Source organism: Macrosteles quadrilineatus, unplaced genomic scaffold, assembly GCF_028750875.1.
Source record: "Macrosteles quadrilineatus isolate MER2022 unplaced genomic scaffold, UCM_ALF_1.0 Scaffold_1__1_contigs__length_201487025, whole genome shotgun sequence".
Classification (NCBI taxonomy): Eukaryota; Metazoa; Arthropoda; class Insecta; order Hemiptera; family Cicadellidae; genus Macrosteles; species Macrosteles quadrilineatus.
Window position 1 is genome coordinate 78,179,252 of NW_026542594.1, and position 23,411 is coordinate 78,202,662.

Sequence of the window (23,411 nt, forward strand, 5' to 3'; positions counted from 1 at the left end):
CTTGGGGTTATGTTGACACAAACTCAAATAGTAAATAAATGTAGCCTACTCAATGCGTTTCATTGAATTGAAAAATAAATAACAGCAATTAAATTATACAGCTGATCAAAATGTAAACAATTATGTTCTCCATAAGGATAACATGGGAACTTTCAAAGCCACTGGGGCAGAGCTTAAGAGACGCTTTCAAAAATGTAAGGTCAGTTTGCAAATCTACGCGACGTGCTCTTTCCAATGAGACGTCAACTGTTAAAATCGGTTAAGAAATGGCGGAGGAGTTCAACCGACAAAGTTTCATGTAGCGTATTAATTATATAGATTGGTTACTGAGAAAATTCAAAACATTGTAAATTTAAAACTCCTATATGTTATTATTACGGAGAGTACATAAACTGTTGTAGTTTACTTGTTTATGATTATATTGAAACAAGACAAATTTATTTATTTTAAACTAGGCTATTAATATATTAATACAAACTCACTTTATTAATCTCCCTGTAGCAGCAAACCTAGGTAATCATGAAACCTAATGTTATTGAAATTGATTTAATAATTGAAAATCAAATCAGGGAAATGGAAACTCACTTAATCTGCAGGTTTGCTGTGGTGGGGGTATTTGGCCTATTCCATGAAATGCAGAGACGGTAATGCAACCTTTGATTGCAAGGAAAGTGAATTGGTTGCTGCAGATCTCTAGAAGGAGTTGAGAACACAAAACACTGAAAGATTTTTTTAAATTTAAGCTTAAAAACGGCCGCCATTTTGAAACGACTTGATCAAACTCGACCATTGACAACCTAGGTCGAGATAATGTATTGAAGTACTTGTGTGCCAAATTTCATAAAAATCGGTTCAGGCATTCGGTCATTATAGCCAATTTATGGCGACCCAGCATCCTCTTACAGCCGCCATCTTGATGACGTCATTACTGACGACCAAGGTCCTTAAAAATTGGGGTCTGGGAGGTTTTAGGTTCAGAAACTTGTATACTATAACCACCTAAAATTGCAGCCTCCCCGCCAGAACCGAAATATTTTCCTCTTACCCAACCTGACTACTTAACTTATTTCAATATGGAAATAAAACTTCAAATTACAAAAAAAATACTGATTTTGAAACACAATGAACATCATCAACAATGACATTACAAATTTTATTTATATTTTAATATAGCTTGGTCTACAACTTAGGTTATTAACAAAAAATATACATGAACTCATTTATACACAAAGATACAATATCAGCACAGTCATATTTACAAATGGATATTTATTAGATAAAACCAGAATTTAAGCAGGAATGTGTCTGGCACACAGAATATTTCACTAATATAGTCATGTACAATATGAGATGTTTCTGAAACTGAAGACATTCTGACTCTGAGATTGCATAGTATAATTAGTGGCAACCTAGATTATGACAAATTTGTAAAATCAAAGTGATGGATATTTCTGTATCAACTGTTGATGTAACATTCATTTAGTGGTACAAAAATACCTGAAAAGTCAATTGTATACCCCAATTACACAATAAGATACTTAATTCACTTTATCAATTTGCAATGTGTATAACCTTTGACTATTATCCAATAGTCAATGCTATGACCAAATAAATCATCAATTCAAGCAGTAGAAAATTACTTATCAAGGTTAATGATGATAATTAACTACTGTATATATCACAATTGAAACCAGTCATATGACCAAAAGTGAGGTGAGTGCACCCAGTGAATAACCATTTCATATCAAAAACATTATATTAAGCTCTCTAAATAGGAGGCTAACTTTGAAGCCTAATTGAAATCCACCCTGTCAATGGTTCATAAAGAAATTGGTGTCAATCATCCGTTTGTAACACAAACAAAATTAAGTGTTGCAACGATTTCATCTTCAAGTTTCAAATTGTAGCGTCTTGTACAAACTAAGTTGGTTGTATTAGACATGGTTCTTTAATAATTGATTAAACTGCAATATATTGTAAGTAGTTCACAGTAAACATGTTAAGCTACAATTCTCTATTCATTTTAAGATAAAAATCCTGACCAACAATTATTTTGACAGTCGGTCATTTACTGGATTACAACTTTTTGTATAACCTGTCAATGATGGTTTCGGTGATTACCAAATTTGGATCGGACAACACAGATTCAACATGTCGTCTGGAATCTTTCTGAAATGTTTTCTGAAGGATCAAGTGCCTGCTGGAAACTCAAGATATCATAATGTGGATACACTATAACTAGAATTTCCCCACAGGTAGATGATAAGTGGCCATTCACTAGATTCTATATTCTAAGGATCCTGAAATGTTTATTTTTAACACTATACAGGGTTCTTCAACAGGTTAGCTTCAACATGAGAATTGTAAATGGGTTATTTCGTGACAGGAGGTAGGGTTTGTATAGTTTAAAATTGTATATAAATATGGTCATTCACTGGTACACTCACCCTGGCCAATTTTCATAAATTCAGAACAACTGTGGCAAACAAAATCATATAACAAGTAAACGTTTTTAGTTGTTGCAAACAACACATTAAACAGTTTCAGTGTAACATCAATGAAAGTGTACAGACTATATAAAACAAACAAAAAAATAGTTGGAATTACTGAATCTTTGTAATTGTTCATAGTGATATTTGTCTACATATTGTGATATATTCATGAAAACTATATATTGCACAATTTGTGAGCTTGTATACGGCTAAAAGGTATTTACAGGAGCACCTTGGTATTTTGGTCTATTACTATGACAACTAAAATATCAAAAAAATATTTTACTTTAACTTTAACAAGTTTTAAACTGTAATGTAAAACTTTTCTTACAAAATCTATAAACAGTATAGACTAACAAAAAAAAAACTATACAGTAACATAAAAGTATAAAAATTATAACATTAATATAATTGGTTTTGAGTTCACACTTTAAAAGTATTTTTTTGAAATATTTGTTTTCTTACCGTAGCAAAATTATACTATAAAACTCAAACTAATATCAAAGTTCTTTATTGATGCAAAATCAGAAATCATTTTATATCCTTTTCACTTAACCATTTTCGTCACAGAGAGTATTGGGCGTTCGAAACAACTACAGATCATTTACGTTTTTTAAATGGGAAATGTTTTTGTACAGAAGAGCTTCCGTGTTTACTATCACCTGAGGCCGTGGTCGTTGTAGTGAGCCGTGTGGCGAGGATCCGTGGGTTTCTTGTACAGTTCGAAGGCACTGCCACGTTGATCTCGGTGTGCCAGGTCTAGCCCACTAGGCTCACGGTGGTGATGCGAGTGCCGAGATGTTGTGTGAGGCACCACATTATAGTAGTACTGGTGATGGTTGCCGTTGGTCCTGCCGTAGGTTCGATCCAAGCTGCTGCCGTGGCCAGAGTCTAGCCCTCCGTTGAGATCCGAGTTGTCAGTAGAGTACTTGCTCGGAGAGTTTGTCACCTGAGAAATCATTTAACATGAGATCAGTTTTCTGGAGAGCAAACTGGCATGGAGATATTGAATCTTTGCAATTTATGCAGTGATATTGGTGATCATATTGTGGTCTGAAAACTATCTATTGCACATCTGGAGAATTAGTATCAGGCTAAAATGTATTTACTGTACAGGAGCACCTTTGTATTTTGGTCTGTTAGGATGGGAACTAAAAGATGGCATCATGACATTATCCCACCAAGAAAAGCTTATAATTCAGGAGTTAAAAGAAAAAGTGAATGCTTGATGAAGTAGAAGTCATTTCAAAAATTGTCTAAAAGCAATTTTAGTCAATAAGAACTGAATAACTAAAACTAAAAACAATTGTTAATATCTTAACCGGCCGACCCCCTTCATATTTACGTTTGGAACCATTGCTGCCACTTGTGCATTATGAGTTCATTGTAATAGCATTTTTGAGTTTCACATAAATAAATATTTCTAAATCTGTTCTATACAAAATTGAAATACAGTATAATTTTAATACACAAAGGCAAATATGACTTAATACATCTATTTTTGTAAAATATTGTATCCTTATTTGATGAATGTGGGCCCTAAATTGGGATTGTCCTTAGAACAGGGGTCTGAAATGGACTGGTTATGAAAGTCCAAAAAAACTAAAAAAAATTATAAATAAGTCATTACATTTATTGTGTTAAAAAATAAGGTTTTAGTGTCTAATAACTAATTAAAACATTTTACGCCACACTACACTGTTTTAACGAACTTCCCACGCAAGGATATAGTCCAGAAAACAGCTGTTTGCCACCAGCTTAATCAAATGGGGTTTCATTACGTTCTACTGTACTGTAATGAGTTTTTACCAACCAGATGATTATGTTATATTTGATGGCAATGGGTGGTTATAAACCTAAACATAACCACTAGTTATGAGTAGTGATTTTTTAGTACTTTAGTTGATGGGAATACAAAAGGATTTGTACAGATTTGTTTATTGTTAAGTTAGCTTAGAGTAGTATGGCATATATAATATCGTACGGTACTCGTGCAAAATGTGTTTACCAAGCTCGTATGTTAATCCCGCACTCGACTTAGTCTCGCACGGGAACGACCACACTCGTGCGATAAACACCTATTTTCAGGACTTGTAACGTAATATACTATTACAAGTGGCACATGTGTTTGCAAATACCTGATTAAGCATATTAGTAGTATGATTTTTAATTTTTTCTTTCTGGCGATTTTCTTAAATGAAGGAAAAGATTGTATGGTAAATTACGTAAAATTAATTGGGAAAGGGGGGAGAGAACTGTTCAGTTAAACAATTTTTCTGATATACCCTAAGACATTTATTCTTTGAGAACAAAAAATAAGGTTTTGATGCACTACAGTAAATTAAAATAAAACTATTAGAGTTATAAAGAGTTCATTTTTTAAATACTGTACTGTATTATGTAAGGTTCAGGTACAGAACTTTACAGTTAGACAGCTTATTTTACAACAAACCACAGCTTTTTTTTATTAGAGACAAAAATATTTTACATTTTTTGAGCTTTCTGCTATTGATTATTGTATGATCTATGACATTTTCTAAGACGAACTACGTAAAGAAATATTTATTTATTTATTTATGTGCTAACAGGGTGTACGATTTATAGTTTCCTATGATAAGAAGAAACCACTCCCTTCGAATTATAGGATGTTTTGCCGGTGTATCTTCGAATTACTGCATATCCAAATTGAATATTAGTTATTAGTCTTTAGTTCCTGCTTGGACTTCGATATAGCGAGTGTATAAAAATGTATTGTTAATACTAGTGATGGGTCAGTACCAATTTTTCAATGTCGGTACTGGTTCCTAACCAAAGTTGGTTCTCAGTTCTCGGTTCCAGTACCTCATTTTAAATTAGGCTACTATTTGTTTCATTTTTGAAACAAAATACAGTATCCCTATTTCAACTTTTAAAACTGATTATTTTTAATTAGTGTAGGATTGTTATTTAAAGGGTTAAGAAAATAAAACCTAGGCCTAGGCCTAGGCATATTTGTACAAAAAACACTTTAACAACCATACTCATTCAAATCAAAACAATATATACCATTCCAGGAGTGTTAAATATAAGCTAGGCCTATTTGTTGAAATGATTCACTGCTAAACCAATAAATTTAACATAGGCTACTAAGTGCCTGTTAAGATCTAGCCAAATATTTAGAAGGAAGTCATTTTTAGTCCTTTTCTACCTATCTATAGCCTGCATTAAGTTAATTTTAGGCTCCAGTATTAACCCTAGGACTGCCTTTCACCGTTTCGACGGCGGTTTCATGTGTGCGCTCGGTGCCCAACCGCCATTTGCCAACAGTTCGGACATTTTTATTTCAAATGCTTTTTACGAAATAAAAATGATCCAGAAGCGTAATAATTTGTATACCGTTAGAAAGAGGAGATTCTTACTTTTTTTTCATATATAAACGAACCTTGTAGCACTAACAGATCAATATAACTGTTATCAAAATTTGAACAATATTTAGTACGCGCAACATTTTTTAGGCCGCGACTAACCAAAACTCGTAAAACTCGTTATCTTGAAAAAAATCTACAAGTCTTAATTTTTGCCTAAACAGGAAGTGGTTGGTACCATTGGAAAGAGCTTGAGTTGTTCTTTATTTTCGTATAGAGAACTTTGTCATATGACGTTAGGAAGTCTGAGAAATATTTTTTTGAAATCAGCTGTTTTGTCAGTTGGCTGTTTTGCCCAAGAACCCGTGGAACCAACATTTGACGTTAAGTACCGACCCATGACTACTTTGAAAAATGAAGAGATTCTTTAGGGACTGAGCTTTTTTCTTTGAATTTTTAAAAGTTTTGATTTATTGAGTTTTTGAATTACTAAGAGCAGACTGTATTGATCAAACTTTTACTACAATTTTAGGTTTTAGTTTTTACTAGAGAAAATAAAACCACTTATGACCTTCAACCATCCACTTATGAAAGTAGTCCGATAAAAATTGTAATAACTCCTTGTAACTCTTGTACAATTTTAAAGAAATATGGAAACGTGTATTAATTTTCATCTGAGGCCCCTTTTATCTAGCGCCTTGGGCGACACCTGCCAGGCAAACGTTCTGCCACGCAACAAAAAATAATTAATCGAAAAATGACGTTCATCTAGTGGTTGCTTGACGGAAGTTGGGCGGGAGTAGCAGATTAAGCCACTATAGTCAGTTCATATACATAACGATCAAAAAGTAAATAGGAAAGAGATGTCTACTTTTATCAGTAGACAAAGCTGTAAGAAGAACCATGAAGTCCTAAGTTTTCCACAATACAAGAACATTTTGTTTAATTTCTTCTCATACAATTATGATTCTGTTAATCTGTTTAGGCCTCAAGTAGTTGAAAAAAAATTAATTATAATAATTATTATATGATAAGCAGGTGTTCCCCACTGTATCTAGTATCACAACATCATCTGACTACATTCATTATTGATCCAAATTTTTACAATATTTGTCTTATTCTTATATTCTGCTGCCATAACATTAATGTACTTTTAAATAAATCAATTTGTTAAAATTCGTTTTAGAATGTTTTATACTTAAACTCAACGAATGCCCAACGAAGGCCCAACGATTCTTTCCTTTGTAGGGCCAACGAATACCAGTTTCCGTTGGGCCAACGTTGGCAAATCGTTAAAATTTCTGCCAACCATTTCCCAACCGTGCCGACCATTCCCCAACGATGTGTGCTACTTGGGTTGTACACATTGACAATAAATACTGACCCCATTGTGAAGGTGAGTAGCGTAGTTGTTGTTGTCAGCCATGCTGAACGACTTGGTGTGGTTGTAGATATTGTTGTTGTTGTTGTTGTTGTTGTTGGAGGGTTGTTGCCAAGAGGTGCCAGGTGGCCGGTAGTTCTTGGGCTTGGGAGGAGGGATAGGCTTGTAGCCAGGTGGGGGGCCCCCACTCTTGGGTGGAGGGAGGGGTTTACTGGTAGCATACTCGGGGCCTACTCCAGGGGGCCTGAAACACACAGTGCTGCTTCTACTAACAATACTCAACTCAGTGCTGCCAACATTACATCAACACCACAATCAGCATATATACAAGGCAAACTGGTATACATTGTTATCATAGTTAATACTCCTGTACCTTTAATGAATTACCTATACATCCCTTTGTTTTGGATCATTAATAATTAATATTTTCTAGGAATAACCAGTTATTATATAAACCAACACATTTTTTGACTGGTATGAAATCCATTTGTTTGATAGTAAAATTCCGCAAGTAAAAAAAAGTCTTTCAAATAATTTACCCCGGATAAACATAAGAACCCCGGTTAACCGAAATCCGGTTTAACCGAAACGGTTCCATAAATTAATACAGGGCTAAAATATAAGTACAATAAGTAATATGTAAACAGAGAGGCCATTTCCTCTATAGTTCTGACTATGTTCTGACCCATTGGAACATGTTTGTTGCTGAAATAAAACACTGTATTATATAAGACATTGTTTTAAATTCATTTTTCCTACACACCGTGGTAAAACATAGGCTATTTTTAGCATTTGATAGGGTAACTGAAAAATTTGTTATTCAAAACGGCTCTCCCCCTTTATTTCGGTTAACCGGGGTTCCACTCTAACTTATATAGAATGAAACGATGCAATTTTAATCGATTACCAAAGTCCTAATACAAATAATGTATGTTAACTGACAGTTGGAATAATGAGGTAAAAAATTTAAGTGTACAGGTATGATAAATATGAGTTCTATTTTACATGTTAAAAATCACAGTTACAAACAACAGTAAGTATTACTAATATCTTAATAGACCAACAAGCAAAATAAACGTTTCAATTTATTGTGAATAATGAAATAAAAGATATGTACAAAGAAAATTATTTAACAGTACAAATAGGATGGGGAAAATAAAATAGAGGATCGTGCAAACTAGTAATAGTCTTAGGAAGTTAGGAACTAGATTAGACCATAGTTCTATGGGAGGATACAAATACTTGGGAGGCCCAAACCACAGGCAAGGCAGGCATGCTGTATGCAGGCTTCATAGCACGGGAGCGAACATTACACCAGCACCTGCTACATAACATAGACTAAAAGCTATTGCTGAACTTTGCACGGCCATAGAAGAGCGATTCAAAACAAAGAGAAAAGTTGAGCTCGAAGAAAATGTGGCTTTATTGTCATGATATTTGTTGTCACGGTCGACCCCACGTGGCATATTGAACACAAAATGTTCTGGAATAATTGAGTTGGGAATTGTTTCCACATTCATCACACAGTTTTTATCTTGCACTGAGTGATTGAGCACTCAATCAAGGTATTTTCACTATGGTGTTGTTGCTGGTTGAAGATGCAAGCAGCAGAAATTAGGAGGAAGAAATTGCCAAGCTCATTTAATGCTTTGATAAGTGATCTTCAAGGTAACTATGCTGAAAAGTTATGTTTAAATGTGGTTTCCAACTGTATACAATAAAAGATTGTCCCATACGTTTTGTTCATACAATACAACCCTGCGAATCCGACACTTAAAGGTCCGGGACTATGGTTGAAAAGTAAAAAGGTTGGATTATCCAAGGAGTATATAAAATGGTCAAATTAATTGCTTGACTGACATTTTGATCGTGCCCGATTACGCAAGGCAATGATAATGTCCTTTTGACGGTGGGAGACGTTATTTATTCTGCCAAGATCGCAGGGGACATTTAATATTTTGCATTATATTATCTCTGGAGACAACGATGATGTCTCCTTTCCCGCAGGAGATATGGAGTTGGCGCGATCGGAGATAACAACGATAGTTGAGGTAACAATCGCGGAAGATGATGATGTTCCCTTTACCGCATGGTACATTCAGGAGTTAGCCACGATCACAGATAGAACTTTAACAACAATACTCTTTCCGTGATTGCTGGAGACGATGGTGATGTCCCGGCGAGTTTAAGAGATGTTTAATATTTCACCGTGATCATTAAAGATGATGGTGATGTCTACACGACTGCGGGGGATGTTCAGAATTTGCTCATGATTGCTGAAGACGATTTTTCCAAGATTGTGGGATTTATTTGTCTAGGATTTTTTCCCGATTGCAGAAGATCGCCCATGACCATGGGAAACGTTCAATATTATGCCACTATAAGCTAAATGTTTCCGTAATAGTGGAAAACGATGATAATGTGATTGCGGGGGATAAACAGGATTTTTGCGGGAGACAATAATCTCCACAATACCATGGCAAATAGTCACGATATTACCGCAATAACATTGTACTGATAAGCGATGGCATTGTCCGATTAAGTGAGGAGTCGGACTAGACAAGGTCAGATCAGCGAGGTTCTACTGTATTTAAAATTCTAAAATGTAATCTACTTTCTGTATAGGCCTTGTATCTAAAAGAATTGAACTTTTAAGAAATGTGTAATTTTTTAATAACTTCCTCAACTGTAACAGTGTTGAAGCTGTAATTCAATGTTTTACTCTGTTCCATAACAGGAAAAATGTGGAGCTTACCGATACTTGGGGTAGTCTGGTGGCTTGGTAGGCTTGGCTGGGGACTCGAGAGGCTTTGCTTGTATGGGTTGCTGGGTGGAGCGGGTGAACCGGTAAGGATCATGAGAACTTGTCCGCTGGTTGCTGTTGGTGGTCCCGTTGCAAGACTTGAGGTCATCATGAGCGTTGGGGCCGAGGCCCAGTCTTTGGTTATAGCTGTCAAACGAGCTGACACTATCATAGCTCCCAGTACTCTGTGAAGAATATATTCAGTGTATGATGTAAGCATTAAATGTTTAGTGAAAATATTATACAACACTACCATAAAACAACCGTTTCAAGTCATTAAAACAACTTCCTAAGTTTTCAACTTCCTATCAGTTGATTAGTAATTTTAAGAACAGGTACCTCGTGATTTATTTTGCTAGGTACGTTTAAGTAAAAAATTGTTACAGATGAAGTAAAATTTACTTGTCCATAAAATAAAGACAATTACTCTACCAAGGGCATAAAAATGCATTTAATGTTACTTAATTGTTGAGAATTTTTTTTATTGAGCGAAGCGAAGCGAAGCTCTTTGGGATCAACTTCAATGCAATCTTTATAACACTTAATCTCAATTAACGGCTGAACATATTTTAGCCAAACTTACCAAGGTTGTTTTGTCAAATGATTGGATGGTTTGGACATAACCAATTTCATTTTTTGATAATGCCTATATTATTTTAAAGTAACTCAAAGTTTTTAAATTTTAACATTGGCCTTATGGGTTGCCATGTAAACAAAACAAAGAATCAAGCATATGGTAAAATCAAGCCACGGCCTAAACACAATACAAAGGAAAAAATTTGGATGATAACAACTGATCAAATAATACAGAGAAAGTCTTAGGTTAACATTTAAGTCGCAATTTGGAAACCACCACTGATCGAATGGGTACAGTCTCATACTTTCTTAGTACAGTATTTAACAGATTTGATTTACCTAGCTAAATAAGGTTACACAAATAACATTTGATCTTAAACAATTAATTTGTCGGTGAATCACATTCATAGACCCATCTCATGAATGGCAAACTTAAACAGGTCCACGACGTAGGAAGTGGTAAAGGAAGTAGTAAAGGCGAGAAATGCGGAGTGTGGAAAACTTTTGTGGCATGGCAGTTAGATAATTGAATCTAAAATACTAAAATGCTATGGGAAGGGGGAAAACAAGTCCTGTTGTGGTCATTGATAGAGGGCCCCAAAAGCTCCATTTACACAAAAAAAAGAAGAAAGAATAGGCTGGGGGAGGTGGTAAATGTTAAGGTACGGAGGCATTTAAAAGAAAAAACAATAAATAAACAAATTATAGCTACACAAAACAACGATAAATTCATAAATTTAAGTTACAATCATGCTAACAAGATCCGTCATAGCGACACAAAACAACGATAAATACACAAATTTAAGATACAACCATACTAACACGGTCCGTCTTGGGGGTTATGTTTACACAAACTCAAATAGTAAATAAATGTACTCAATGCGTTTCATTGAATTGAAGAATAAATAACAGCAATTAAATTATACTGCTGATCAAAATGTAAACAATCATGTTCTTCATAAGGATAACATGGGAACTTTCAAAGCCACTGGGGCAGAGCCCACGGGACTTTTTCAAAAATGTAAGGCCAGTTTGCAAATCTACGCAACACGCTCTTTCCAATGAGACGTCAACGGATACAATCGGTTAAGAAATGGCGGAGGAGTTCAACCGACAAAGTTTCATGCAGCGTATTAATTATATAGAAGCAATACTAAAATGTTATGGGAAGGGAGGGAAACAAGTCCAAGACTTAGGAAGTGGAGGAGGAAGTAGTAAAGGCGAGAAGTGCTGAGTGTGGGAACCGTTTGTTGCAGTTACATTAATGTATCTGTAATGCTATAATGCTATGGGAAGGAAGGGAAACAGGTCCACAACGTAAGAGATGGAATTAGTAAATTCTAGCAGTGCAGGAAGTGGTGAAGGAAGTAGTAAAAGCTAAAGGTACTGAGTGTGGAAACCTTTTGTGGCAGTTAGATTAATGTATTGGCAATCCTAAAATGCTATGGGAAGGGAGGGAAACAGGTCCATGACGTAGAATGTGGTGAAGGAAGAGGAAGAGACAATAGTGGACCCGCAAATTTCTCTAGGAACGTCCGTACTTTAGTGAAAATTTACTATCAGACCTTCAATTAGAATATGGCGCAGGATTTAGAAACTTTACAAGAATGACTACTACAGATTTTCAGGTTCTGTTAAAGGTTAAAGGCTTTGTTGGGCCAAAGATAACAAAGAAAGATTTTCATCCCTGAATTCCACGCTGAACACCAGTGGGTTTGGGTTGTGTCCGATCTCCTGTCTCTAGACACGTTAATTTTTAACGCTCATAACTTTAAAAAAGATTATCTTTTTGAAGTCAGGTCTGCAGTATTTAGTTGCATTAAAATGTACCCTTATTTTGATGCCAAAATCAAACTAAGCTTCCTTTACAAATTTACCAAAATCTCTACAGAACATCAATAGCAGTGCTGATATTCTGTAAAAACATAAACGCTTACTGAAAACCTAGTATACATACAATTTTGTTGTTGAAAGGTGAAAAGTTTGAGAACTATTACACAATTCTAAGATTATTTCTTCCCTGTATATCGAGCCACTCACAGTTTTGGTGGGGTTGTGCCTCTCTAAGGAGGAAGGGCCCTGTCGGTGGTGGGGGGTGGCGTTGATGTAGTTAGGAGGGTCTTGGGGCTCCTTGTTGCCAAAGAGTCTCTCTTGGGCAGAACGAGGCGCCGCAGTTCGTGGAGGTTTACTGGCACGGTCAATACGAGGTGGTAGCTCAGGCGGCGCACCTATCCCTAGCGGGCTCTGTGGCGGGGAAAAGCCGTACTTGTCACCTGACCTGCGCGGCTTGTGGTTCACATCGTAAGTTGGCTGAAAACCCAATTAACAGTTAAGTCAAGTTCCAGCCTCCACAAATTAGTACTTATGGTAATTTTTATATGGATTATTATTAGGAAGGCCCTTACGTGGTTAGGAGGAACCTTACTAATGTTAAGTTGTTACTAGTTTTAGAATAAAAATGAGCGTAGTTGATTGAGCCAATGACATAGTGTGATAGTAAAAATTACAGATTTCTGTCAAATACAGCAAATTTTTAACCAAGCTATAGCATCTTTTATGTTACATCAACTATCATAGTAATAACTAATTTGAGATGAAAGTATAACTTTAGACTGTAACCCACTGCGTGAATAGAAAAAGTACAGAAAACCTCAAAGGGTATTTAAATAGAAAACAAACTGGCAATTTTAAGGGAATATTTTAGTAGAAATCCAGCCATGTCCAGAAAATTAGCTTAGCCTGCAGATTCGCTGCAGCGGGGGTGTTTTATTTTTCTTGTTTAGACCGGTGAAATTTTCAGAGGATTGTAGAGAGAGTATATTTTTAATCGATATATACTTGATGTTGTATAGTTTGATAGGGTCATTACTCATTAACTTAATTTACCAACGCCAAAGTAACATGATATAGGATATATAATGATTGGACTATACCTACCTTAAGCTTTGACCAACAAGAGATGGTTCATTTAAGATTTAACAAAATATAGGACCAGCTATCGTACTTCTGTAAAAAGTAATCATTCAGTAATTAATCATGCACATTAATTTGTTCTATATTCACACCTGACTCACCTTTGCCTTAAACTACACACCATTTTAGGTCTACAATATTATTGTTCACATTATCAGGATTTAGTTCAACAATAATGTTGAGTAAAGATTTATGAATTGTAAACGTAGAGATAATTAGTATTTCTAGGTACCTGGTTGTATTGGTGCGCTGGGGTATATGGAGGTGGAGGTGGTTGATTGTCTTCCTGTGTAGCGATGCTGGGGTCGCTGGAGCACTTGACCAAGCGAGGGGGCAGCGAGCCCTGCTCTAGATCACTCTCAGGCGACGAGGCGTACGAGAGTCGCAGCGACGTCATCGGGAACAGGAAGTCATCAGAGAGAGCTTCATCGGGCTGGGGGAACAGAGAGGTTAGCTCACACAGGGACATGCACAGACACACACAGGACAACACAGTGGCAGCAGTGGCTAGGAGTGTCAGTTATGAGGAACGTTCAGTGATATTTATACAGCAAATTTACAATAGTAAAGGCATGAAGCTGTGAGGTGTTTCGTAATTAGACTTAGGATATGTGTAACTAAACAAATTCAAATTACTGAGATCAAGGTTTTTTTAAGTAATGCCACAAGTCTAGGCATTAGTGAGTCAAAATGTAATTTAAGTTCCAAACACCAAGCTGTAAAATAAGTATAAAATTAGTAGTTTAGGTAGTGATGAAGAAGGTAAATGTTTTCATAAAGAAGATGTGTATTAAATACTGTAAGTAAATGTTATTTATTTATTAAACTTTATGTGGACTGAATTAAACAGAAAACTTGTATTTTAACATATATATGCAAAATGTATCTATCAAAAAGGTACACACTAGATAGTAACAAGACCAGGGTTTTGACCATTCCTTACAAAAAATGTTAAAAATACTAATGGCATAGATACACAAAATAAAACAAACTCATTTAGCCTCAAATATAAGTTTAAAAAGCTTGAAATTTGTTTACAAAATAAAGGTTTGAAATTTCATTTTTAAGATTGAAAAACAGGAAAATAACTTGTTAATAATTATTTGAGTGTGAAATTTCTACACTCAACCAAAAAAATATGTCATAAATGTCCAATTAAAAACTCATAGACAAAATGATAAAAAAATTTCAACCAACACTTCTAAGCACTTCAGCAATGGAATTTGATTACTAGAAATATTTAGTTTAAAGACATTTAATCTCAAATCATTTCTACAAATACACATTTTTTTCTTAGCTACATAAAAATTGACAAAACTAACCAGTAAACAGGTGAAATAATTGAACCAATAAAGTGTTTGTTGACTCTCTAAGAGAAAAGGCTGACAAGAATGCTTTTTGTAAAAAGGATTCCTGTCATTCTAGGTTTCCAAACTCAACGACAGTTTTGACTAGTAGGCCTATCTTGTATTTATTACGTCAATATTCTATTCGTTATTACAGTAACTCAACTTTTTTATGTGGAATTTATTTGTTCTCTGGTACTGGTACTATCTTATAAGGTACAAGTATTAATATATTCAATTTACTATACATTTTGGTCTGGGGTGTTAGCATTAAAAACCCAGGCTGGGGCTCAAATAAGACCTTGGAAAATCCAAGACTTCAGAGGAAAGTATGCCTAAATAGTTAAATAAGGTACTAATTACAAGTTCATTAGTCTACATCATAAAAAGTCACAAAAGTATAAAAATGTGAAAACTTAATTAACATAACAAATGTACATATACCATAGTTCAAGCCATGCTATTAGTTAAATGAAACCAAAGAACTGTTCAGTGATTAGATTGTTAGAGTAGCACATGGGAGAGGGAGAGTAGGAGGGGTAGTGTCTCACAGGGGATGGGAAGGGAGGGGGAGGTAGGTACAGATCTGAGAGGAACTCCACAGACTGAAAACAACACCATTACCACGGTTAGGATAGTAGAATAAATCTGCCACCATCAAACCACAGTTAGGATAGTAGAATAAATCTGCCACCATCAAACCACAGTTAGGATAGTAGAATAAATCTGCCACCATCAAACCACAGTTAGGCTACCATCATCACTACAAAGGCTCATCTCTCATGTGAGTATCTATAATATCAACATAAATAAAGTTCTAGCCAGCAAAATACACGGTTGTACAACAACTCATCTAAAAGAAAATCAGAGCCCCGCTAATCCATCCTAATTGGGGCCGGAACCTGTTTAGATTACCAAATATTTCAGATTAGCCTGAAGTGCAATAAAATTGCAATAAAAATCTAAACAATGTATTATCATGTCTTTAAATAGCTATACATTTCCCGTGCAATCACAACAACAATTTTATCGTTATCTCCTGGGGTCATGGCAACATAATGATTTACCGCAGTCACAGTAACATTGTTACCATCTTCTATAATCACAAGAACACTGTGTTTATCTACTGTGATTACATCTTCTATTATTCTTCCACACAACAATATACAGGGTGAGTTTTAATTGTCCCCCCCCAACTTTTTTCTACATTTTTTCAAATATCAATCCCAGACCACTTCCAAACATTGTTGGGTAGTAAGTACTTAATTTTGACAAGGTGGTCATTTCCGGCCGCCATCTTGGATCCGCTATATTGGATGCAAAATATATTTTTCAAATGTAAAGGTAGGGTCGTGACCCATTATTTCGATTTAAATTTTTACCCTGATTACAATGCCGCAAACCGTTAAAAAAAATCTTGATTCATTCCAAAGTTATGAGGGTTTTTTAAAACTTTATTTTTAGCCCATTTTAACATTTTGCATTTACAAACTAAGACCATAATCTCAAAATAGTGCTAGATAAAGATAAGTATACACTACCAGTCATTGTCGACCTATTTTCACTTGGTTATGTCAGATGTATTTTTTTCGGCCGCCATCTTGGATCCGCCATTTTGAAATGTGATAAATTATTTGAAATATGAAGGGTGTGTTGTGACCCATTATTTCGAACTACATTTTTAAGCTAAACTCAATGCCGCAATCCATTTTTTGTAATGAAGTTTTATTTATGATATATTGAAATTTTTTTGTAAAAAATGTCAATATTTCAAAACCAAAATATAAAAATGAAAAACGGATCATGGAATTCAATTCAGCTTAAAAAAGTAATCTGAAATGATGGTTCACAACACCCCCTTCATATTTAAAATAATTTATCACATTTCAAAATGGCGGATCCGAGATGGCGGCCGAATAAAATACATCTGTCATAACCAAGTGAAAATAGGTCGACAATGACTGGTAGTGTATACTTATTTTTATCTAGCACTATTTTGAGATTATGGTCTTAGTTTGTAAATGCACAATGTTAAAATGGGCTAGAAATAAAGTTTTAAAATAACCCTCATAACTTTGGAATGAATCAAGATTTTTTTTAACGGTTTGCGGCATTGTAATCAGGGTAGAAATGTAGTTCGAAATAATGGGTCATAACCCCACCTTTACATTTGAAAAACATATTTTGCATCCAATATGGCGGATCCAAGATGGCGGCCGGAAATGATCACCTTGTCAAAATTAAGTACTTACTACCCAACAATGTTTGGAAGTGGTCTGGGATTGATATTTGAAAAAATGTAGAAAAAAGTTGGGGGGGACAATTAAAACTCACCCTGTAGAATTATAGATTTGTCCTACTATAAGAGGACCAACAGAGTGCCCTCAATGAATGGATACTCGGCCATTGGCAATTATTCTTAAGTTTCTTAATTCCATATCAAAGTCACAGACTTTTCCCCAGTCATCAAAATGCACATATAATTGCTGGTTTTCTAGGTTCCCAATCAGCTAAGACACTGTTATTAGCATTTCAGAACACAGCTTTGTTAGCGGATGTCCCTACAGGGTAGAAGCTTTTACCGTAGGAAAGTCCTAGACCCGGGACCGATTTACTTTTTCATTTTAATGTCCCCAGAGGCTAAAAATACTAGTTTATGTGTGTATATAGATATATGTTTTCAAGAACACGATAACTTGAAGTAATTTTTGACAGACTTTCATGAAATTTGGCATGAATGTGTAGAGCTAGATCAAATTTATGAGTTCCGTGATGGAATGGCCTCTGGATCATCTGAATTAACTATATAGTGGTTTAAATTACCTTGTTACTGTTGAAACGATCCTTTGTCGGTTGAAAGAATGTCTTAATATAAATATTCCTCATGGTGGAGTTTGTAGAAAGTTAAATAAATACCCTAAGTAACAAACTACATAACACCAAACAAAACATTTAGTACTGGTCGACCAGACGGTAACAAAATACATGGTACGCGGTCGCGACTGTCACGTGTCCTCGGCTTGAATCCTGTCCTTACTCCTGTGTTATCCTTATCTCGCTCTTTTGTTGTCTGTTTATTGTGTATTTTAATAGCGGTGGTTAGATAATGTTTGATTGTGAATTTTTGTGTAATTGTGGTTGGAGGAAATAATATGGTTTGCGTATGCTGATTTGAAATTTCTCTTTGGCATATGTTCCTTGAACCAGGTAGAAAAAGATCTTGAAGTCTGACCTATGTAAAAATTGGGACAATCGTCACATTTTAATTTATATTTAACTTTGATATGGTAGATTTTAATGTGTTTAAACTTAAATTGGCTACTTGGGATGTATAATTGCTGCATGAAGATTTTCTTTACTTGAAAAACGTCCCATTACCTCAAAAATACTTAATGGAATGACTTAATGACAGGGGTTGATGTAGTATAACCAATCCATTCAGAAAATGAAAATTTGGTAAGACAATAAAAAATGGTATCATATCAAGAATTGAGAATCGATTTTTCAGGTATCGGTATCGAGGATCGATAAATTTTGGTATCGGCACATCACTAAAAGGAAGACTACTTGACATTCTTTCGACCTAATGGTGTGCTCCATTCGAACCATGAAACAGCTAGCTGTAGTCCTAACAAAACTACAAAGGATCGTTTCAACAGTAACATAAACCAGTAATTTAAATTCAGTGTTACTTTGATTGAGTTTGCTAACTAGCAAGCTCGAGTGAAGTGTAATAGAGCTTTGACATTTTTCAGTAATTGTTATTTTTTAATTTCAATATTTACCTTCAAAACATTTAAATGCCAAATTTTCATAGCAGCCTTCGTGTTAAGCTTAAAAACATAAATTCTTTTGCATTGTTGTATAACTAACACAGAAAACAACACAAACAACACACACAGGGAAAATTACCAGAAAACTGTACAGTAAAATTCTGATGTTATTCTTATGGGGGAGAAAACTGTTGCAGTTTGCTTGTTTATGGCAATATTTTGATCAAATTTTGCAAATTGATTTCTTTCATCCTATAATAATAACATTTGATATCATACACTGTATCAGCAAACCTAAGTACAGTATTTTTAAAATCTAATGTTATTTAAATAGGGAATAAATTTAACTTATTTATGGAAATATTTTAGGATAAATCAAATCAGACAAATTGAAATTTGCTTAGTCTGCAGGTCAGGGTTTTTTTATAATTTGATTACAACAACATTTTTTCCTAACAGGTAACTTAATTTGGATTAGCGGGACTCTGGTGTACAGCAAAAAGCAATCAAAGTAATAAAAAGACACATTAAAGATGTGTATAACAAACTATTAATTTTTAAAAATACATAAAGTGCATAAGATTATTTACTTATTCATAGTAGAATAGTAAATTAATATTCTGCACATCGAGTCATACAGGACTTTGAGTATTGTGTACAACAAACATTTATTCTGATAAATAACTAAATATGTGTGGTATAAAATATTTTGCTATACCAGTAATTGTAAAATACATTACTATTCTCCATATACCAAAAATATTATGGTTTAAAGTTAGCAACAAGATACACTTTGAAAGTGAAAGTATAGATAAGAAAATGTGGCTTTAACCACTCAACCATTGCCATAGCTCGGCCACCATTCTAGTAGCAGATTAGCATCCAAAAACCATCTTGTGATAACTAGTAGCAGGAAGTTTAAGTTTTACGTTGTTGTATTAATAGTCAAAGGTTTTACATTTTAAAAATACTTCACAGTCATTAAATTGTACCTGACCTTCATAAATACCTTCACGTTTGTTGTAAAGCAAGTTGAAAAAAGACTCTTATTCCTATAACTTGTCTACAATATTAGTTAGACTGGGTAAAGGTACAACTACCTTGCTTTCGCTCATCCAGACTGGTGATGTCTGCTGCTTGTCGATGAGCTCCCGGACTTTGCGGTACCAGCTGTCAGGGGAGGAGGGGGAGAGAGAGAGCGAACAAGAGAACACGTGACCCCAGACCTTCTCGAGCTTGTGGCACTGCTCAAACAGCTTCTTGCTGGACTTGTGAGCCGTCCTGCCACACAAACACACAATTGAATCACTGACAACCACACAGCGAACAAGCCTTATACACCATACATACAACACTTACCTTTGATCAAATATTTAGGATATCAGAATTAATTGTTCTCTTTATTTTATGTGGACATTTATGCCAGTATAACAAATAAAAACAATAATATTTATTTGTTATATCAAATGAATTTATCAAATATATCCATACAGGAAAAAACTTGCGTGTTAGATACCAATTAGATACCACAATTCTAGAGGGACCTCAGGTTGTATTTGATCTAATTAATAGTGTGCACGTCTATGTATTGGCGTTTGACATGTATGGATCTGTTGACAAACTACATCTGCAATGAAAAATGAAAATTTGTACCACTGGTTTGAATAAATAAATATTTGATTTGTCCATTGTTACCATTAAAAATCATCTGGCCCTAATAGTCACACTTAACTGATTCAATCTTTTCTTCTATAAGTCATAACTCAAAGGTACTTTAATTTGAGAGCTGATGATTGATTTTCCAAAGCCAAAAATTTGTATTCCGTGTGATGGTCACTCAAATTCATATGGCCCCAAAATAGGGAATATTATATTTATATCCAAGCATTACCCACCCGCCACCTGGCAGTGAAGCTGTTATTCCATTTTGTTAAAATGTTAATATCATTATCATATACCACATTCAGAAATTGGAGGGTTTCACTTTTTACTGTACAATAGTACAACATTTTGTTTTTGAGTTGCACAAGACCTTGTAATTACAAACATGAAATCAGCTTCTTATGGTTTAGATAAACAGAGGAGAATCGTAGCTTTAAAATATACTATAGCTGAACTGTTTCACTAAAAGGTAAGTTGGAAAGAGGAACCTAGAAGAATTTCATAAAAAACATTAAACAAGAATCTACACTACCTGTTTTATAAACTGAATGCATTTTTCAATATATTATGATATTTTGAAAATAGGGTACAATGAAAAATGCTAGCACAAATATGGGCCTATAGGTAGATAATTTAATTATACATATATGTGATTCAGTGTGCACTTCTAAGATCATTTCACATAGCTATTGATGTGCAAAGTTCAATTGATAGAAAATGCTGCAGTAATGGGTGGTAATAGCCTGATCTTGAAAATAAATATCGATACCTTTTACTGTCACACAAAAATCATTTGCAGTTTTTACTCGTCCATTACTAAGAGATTGACATTAAAAAAGAAACATGAGAAATTGTTTTACAATGAAGTATCATTGCATCAATTCCCTCAAATCTCAGGATGGCTAACATTGTGATTAAATCTCATGTTAACATGCTTGTTGGTTAGTAACAAAACATGTCTCATGGCAATATGTCTGCATTCACACCTCCTCCCATTGCAGAACACTTACCACGCAAACAAATCCATCACTGAGGGGTTGCTAGACATGAAAACAAAACAAACATTAACCAGAGCCCACCTACACTAGGGCTAACTAGGGCTCTAACATGGCTCCCACTTCAACACATGTTTTATAGGTTAGAAATAGGTCAAGAAGTAAGCTAATTCTACTTCAAATCTTTAGAGTAGGTAGTTAATTTATTACTGTATCTGTCAACTACGGTACATTATATGAACTGACCAATAATAAACGTGGTTACAGCTACAGCTTTTCTTAACTAATTTCTTTGCTTTAACACATTCGCCGCGGCCCATCAAACGGTGCGTCGCAGCGTCGAACAAACCCTATTGCCAGGTGATTGGCTTTCAAATATTTTGGTCAGACGAATAGCAAATCACGTGCGGTGATGTGCTGATAGGGGTCTCAATCCCGGGCCTTCAATCCAATCCCGGGATTTTGGGATTCTTCTTGGCTGATCCCAGGATCCCGGGATTATATTATTTTATGATTTTGACTTTTTAGCCGTTTTAAATGAGGGTGAAGTCTCCTTGCTGAGTCCTCTAATGTTTTATACCGGCCTTAAGAGTCCTTGGAGCCAAGACATTCCAATTCGTAAAACAATTAAAGAACCACAAAGACAATATGTTTAATCTCACAGTATACTAGATATTTAAATTACAATCCCTCTGAAGTTTGAAAAAAATATTTTGAGATGGTAAATAACTCTTCAGCGGCTGTTTGAAATTAGCCAAATTAACATTGCTCTTATGGCGGGTAAATCCAAGATGGCCGTTAGCTTCCATGGACTCCCTTGGAGAACAATTCAAAACTATAAAGAACATTTATAATCTCACAGAGTATACTAGATATTTAAATTATAATCACTTTGATGTTTGAATACATATATTTTTACAGTAAATAACTCTTTACTAGCTGTTTGAAATAATCCAAGATGGCCTCTACCCTCCAAGGACTCTTAACAGTGTTACGCTGTGCAATTTTGCCGTTTTTAAAGTAAAGAAATATCACCACACGGAAGTTTTATAGCCTGTCTTTCTTATTTACGGTGTATAAATAAGAAAGTGTTTAATGTTGATATGTCACTCTTGAATTAAATAAACACATTAAAAAAATTAAGAGCTAGGTACTGCACTTGCACGTAGTACATGTCACGCTAATATGGAAACTAAATTAATCAAAATATAAAGATAAAAAGATAATATGGGAAGAATCATGAGTTGCAGCGTTAAAATGTTATGTTGACTGACAGCAATAAAACAATCTGTACAAACAATAAACCATCTGCTTGTATAGTAACATGTATACAAAAAACTTAATAAAGGATTGTAAAAAATGTAATCACCACACTTAAAACTAAAAACAAAAATAAAGTTATAGACCATAAATAAGCAATTTTAATAATGAAATAATAATGATGTATTTTAAGATAATATTTATTTATGCCTTTAATGTTATTAACATTAAGAGAATAATACTTTAATTACCAATCGCCATGTTATGTTTACCACATCAATTGCGTTGTTTGTGTTAAATGACAAAAAGTCAAACTCATAATAAACCTATAGGCGTACTTAATGTAATACCATTAACAAAAGTAAATACAATTTGTCTAAAACCATGAAAAATAATATATTTACACTACGTTTGCCAATTGAATTTAATGATAATTAAAGTCCAATCAAAATAGGTCACAGTTTATATTTCATATATATTTATAGTTTATCTATATACCTAAAAATAAACAGTATTATGTGTTTCAAGTGTTATTGGGGGTATTTTTTATTTACTTTCCGTAAGTAAAACTCCTCAAATTCACAAAGAATTAATATAAACATAGGTTTTGCGATCCCGTTAGTCCCAGCATTAAAATACGTCAATCCTGGGATTTCTAGGACTCAAAAATCGCCTGGGATCCAGGGACTGGACCCCTATGTGCTGAGTTACGACGAGAGTCAACGTAGTTCGCTAAAACATCCACAGATAGCAGCACTGCTTGTAACGTAGCCAGTTCCAGTGTATTGCCAATTGGAAGGAAAAAG

At 34.7% G+C, this 23,411-nt stretch overlaps 1 protein-coding gene across 8 annotated transcripts in view; it reads right to left on the reverse strand.

Annotated features, from left to right (window-relative positions):
- Positions 1-1,139: 1,139 nt before the first annotated feature.
- LOC128983637 (tight junction protein ZO-1-like) overlaps positions 1,140-23,411 on the reverse strand; it is a 153,955-nt gene continuing 131,683 nt past the window's right edge. For 3 of the 8 annotated variants that reach the window (XM_054403003.1, XM_054403002.1, XM_054403000.1), the window contains 7 exons: positions 21,361-21,390; positions 19,786-19,969; positions 13,802-14,002; positions 12,637-12,906; positions 9,973-10,205; positions 7,221-7,461; positions 1,140-3,441 (listed from right to left, as the gene is read on the reverse strand). In XM_054403003.1, the coding sequence (XP_054258978.1) occupies positions 3,151-3,441; positions 7,221-7,461; positions 9,973-10,205; positions 12,637-12,906; positions 13,802-14,002; positions 19,786-19,969; positions 21,361-21,390 (1,450 nt within the window). In that variant the 3' untranslated portion in view covers positions 1,140-3,150. Of the gene's footprint in view, positions 3,442-7,220; positions 7,462-8,380; positions 8,542-9,972; positions 10,206-12,636; positions 12,907-13,801; positions 14,003-19,785; positions 19,970-21,360; positions 21,391-23,411 lie in introns of those variants that run through there. The other 5 variants (XM_054403005.1, XM_054403006.1, XM_054403001.1 and 2 more) reach the window with 4 other exon arrangements.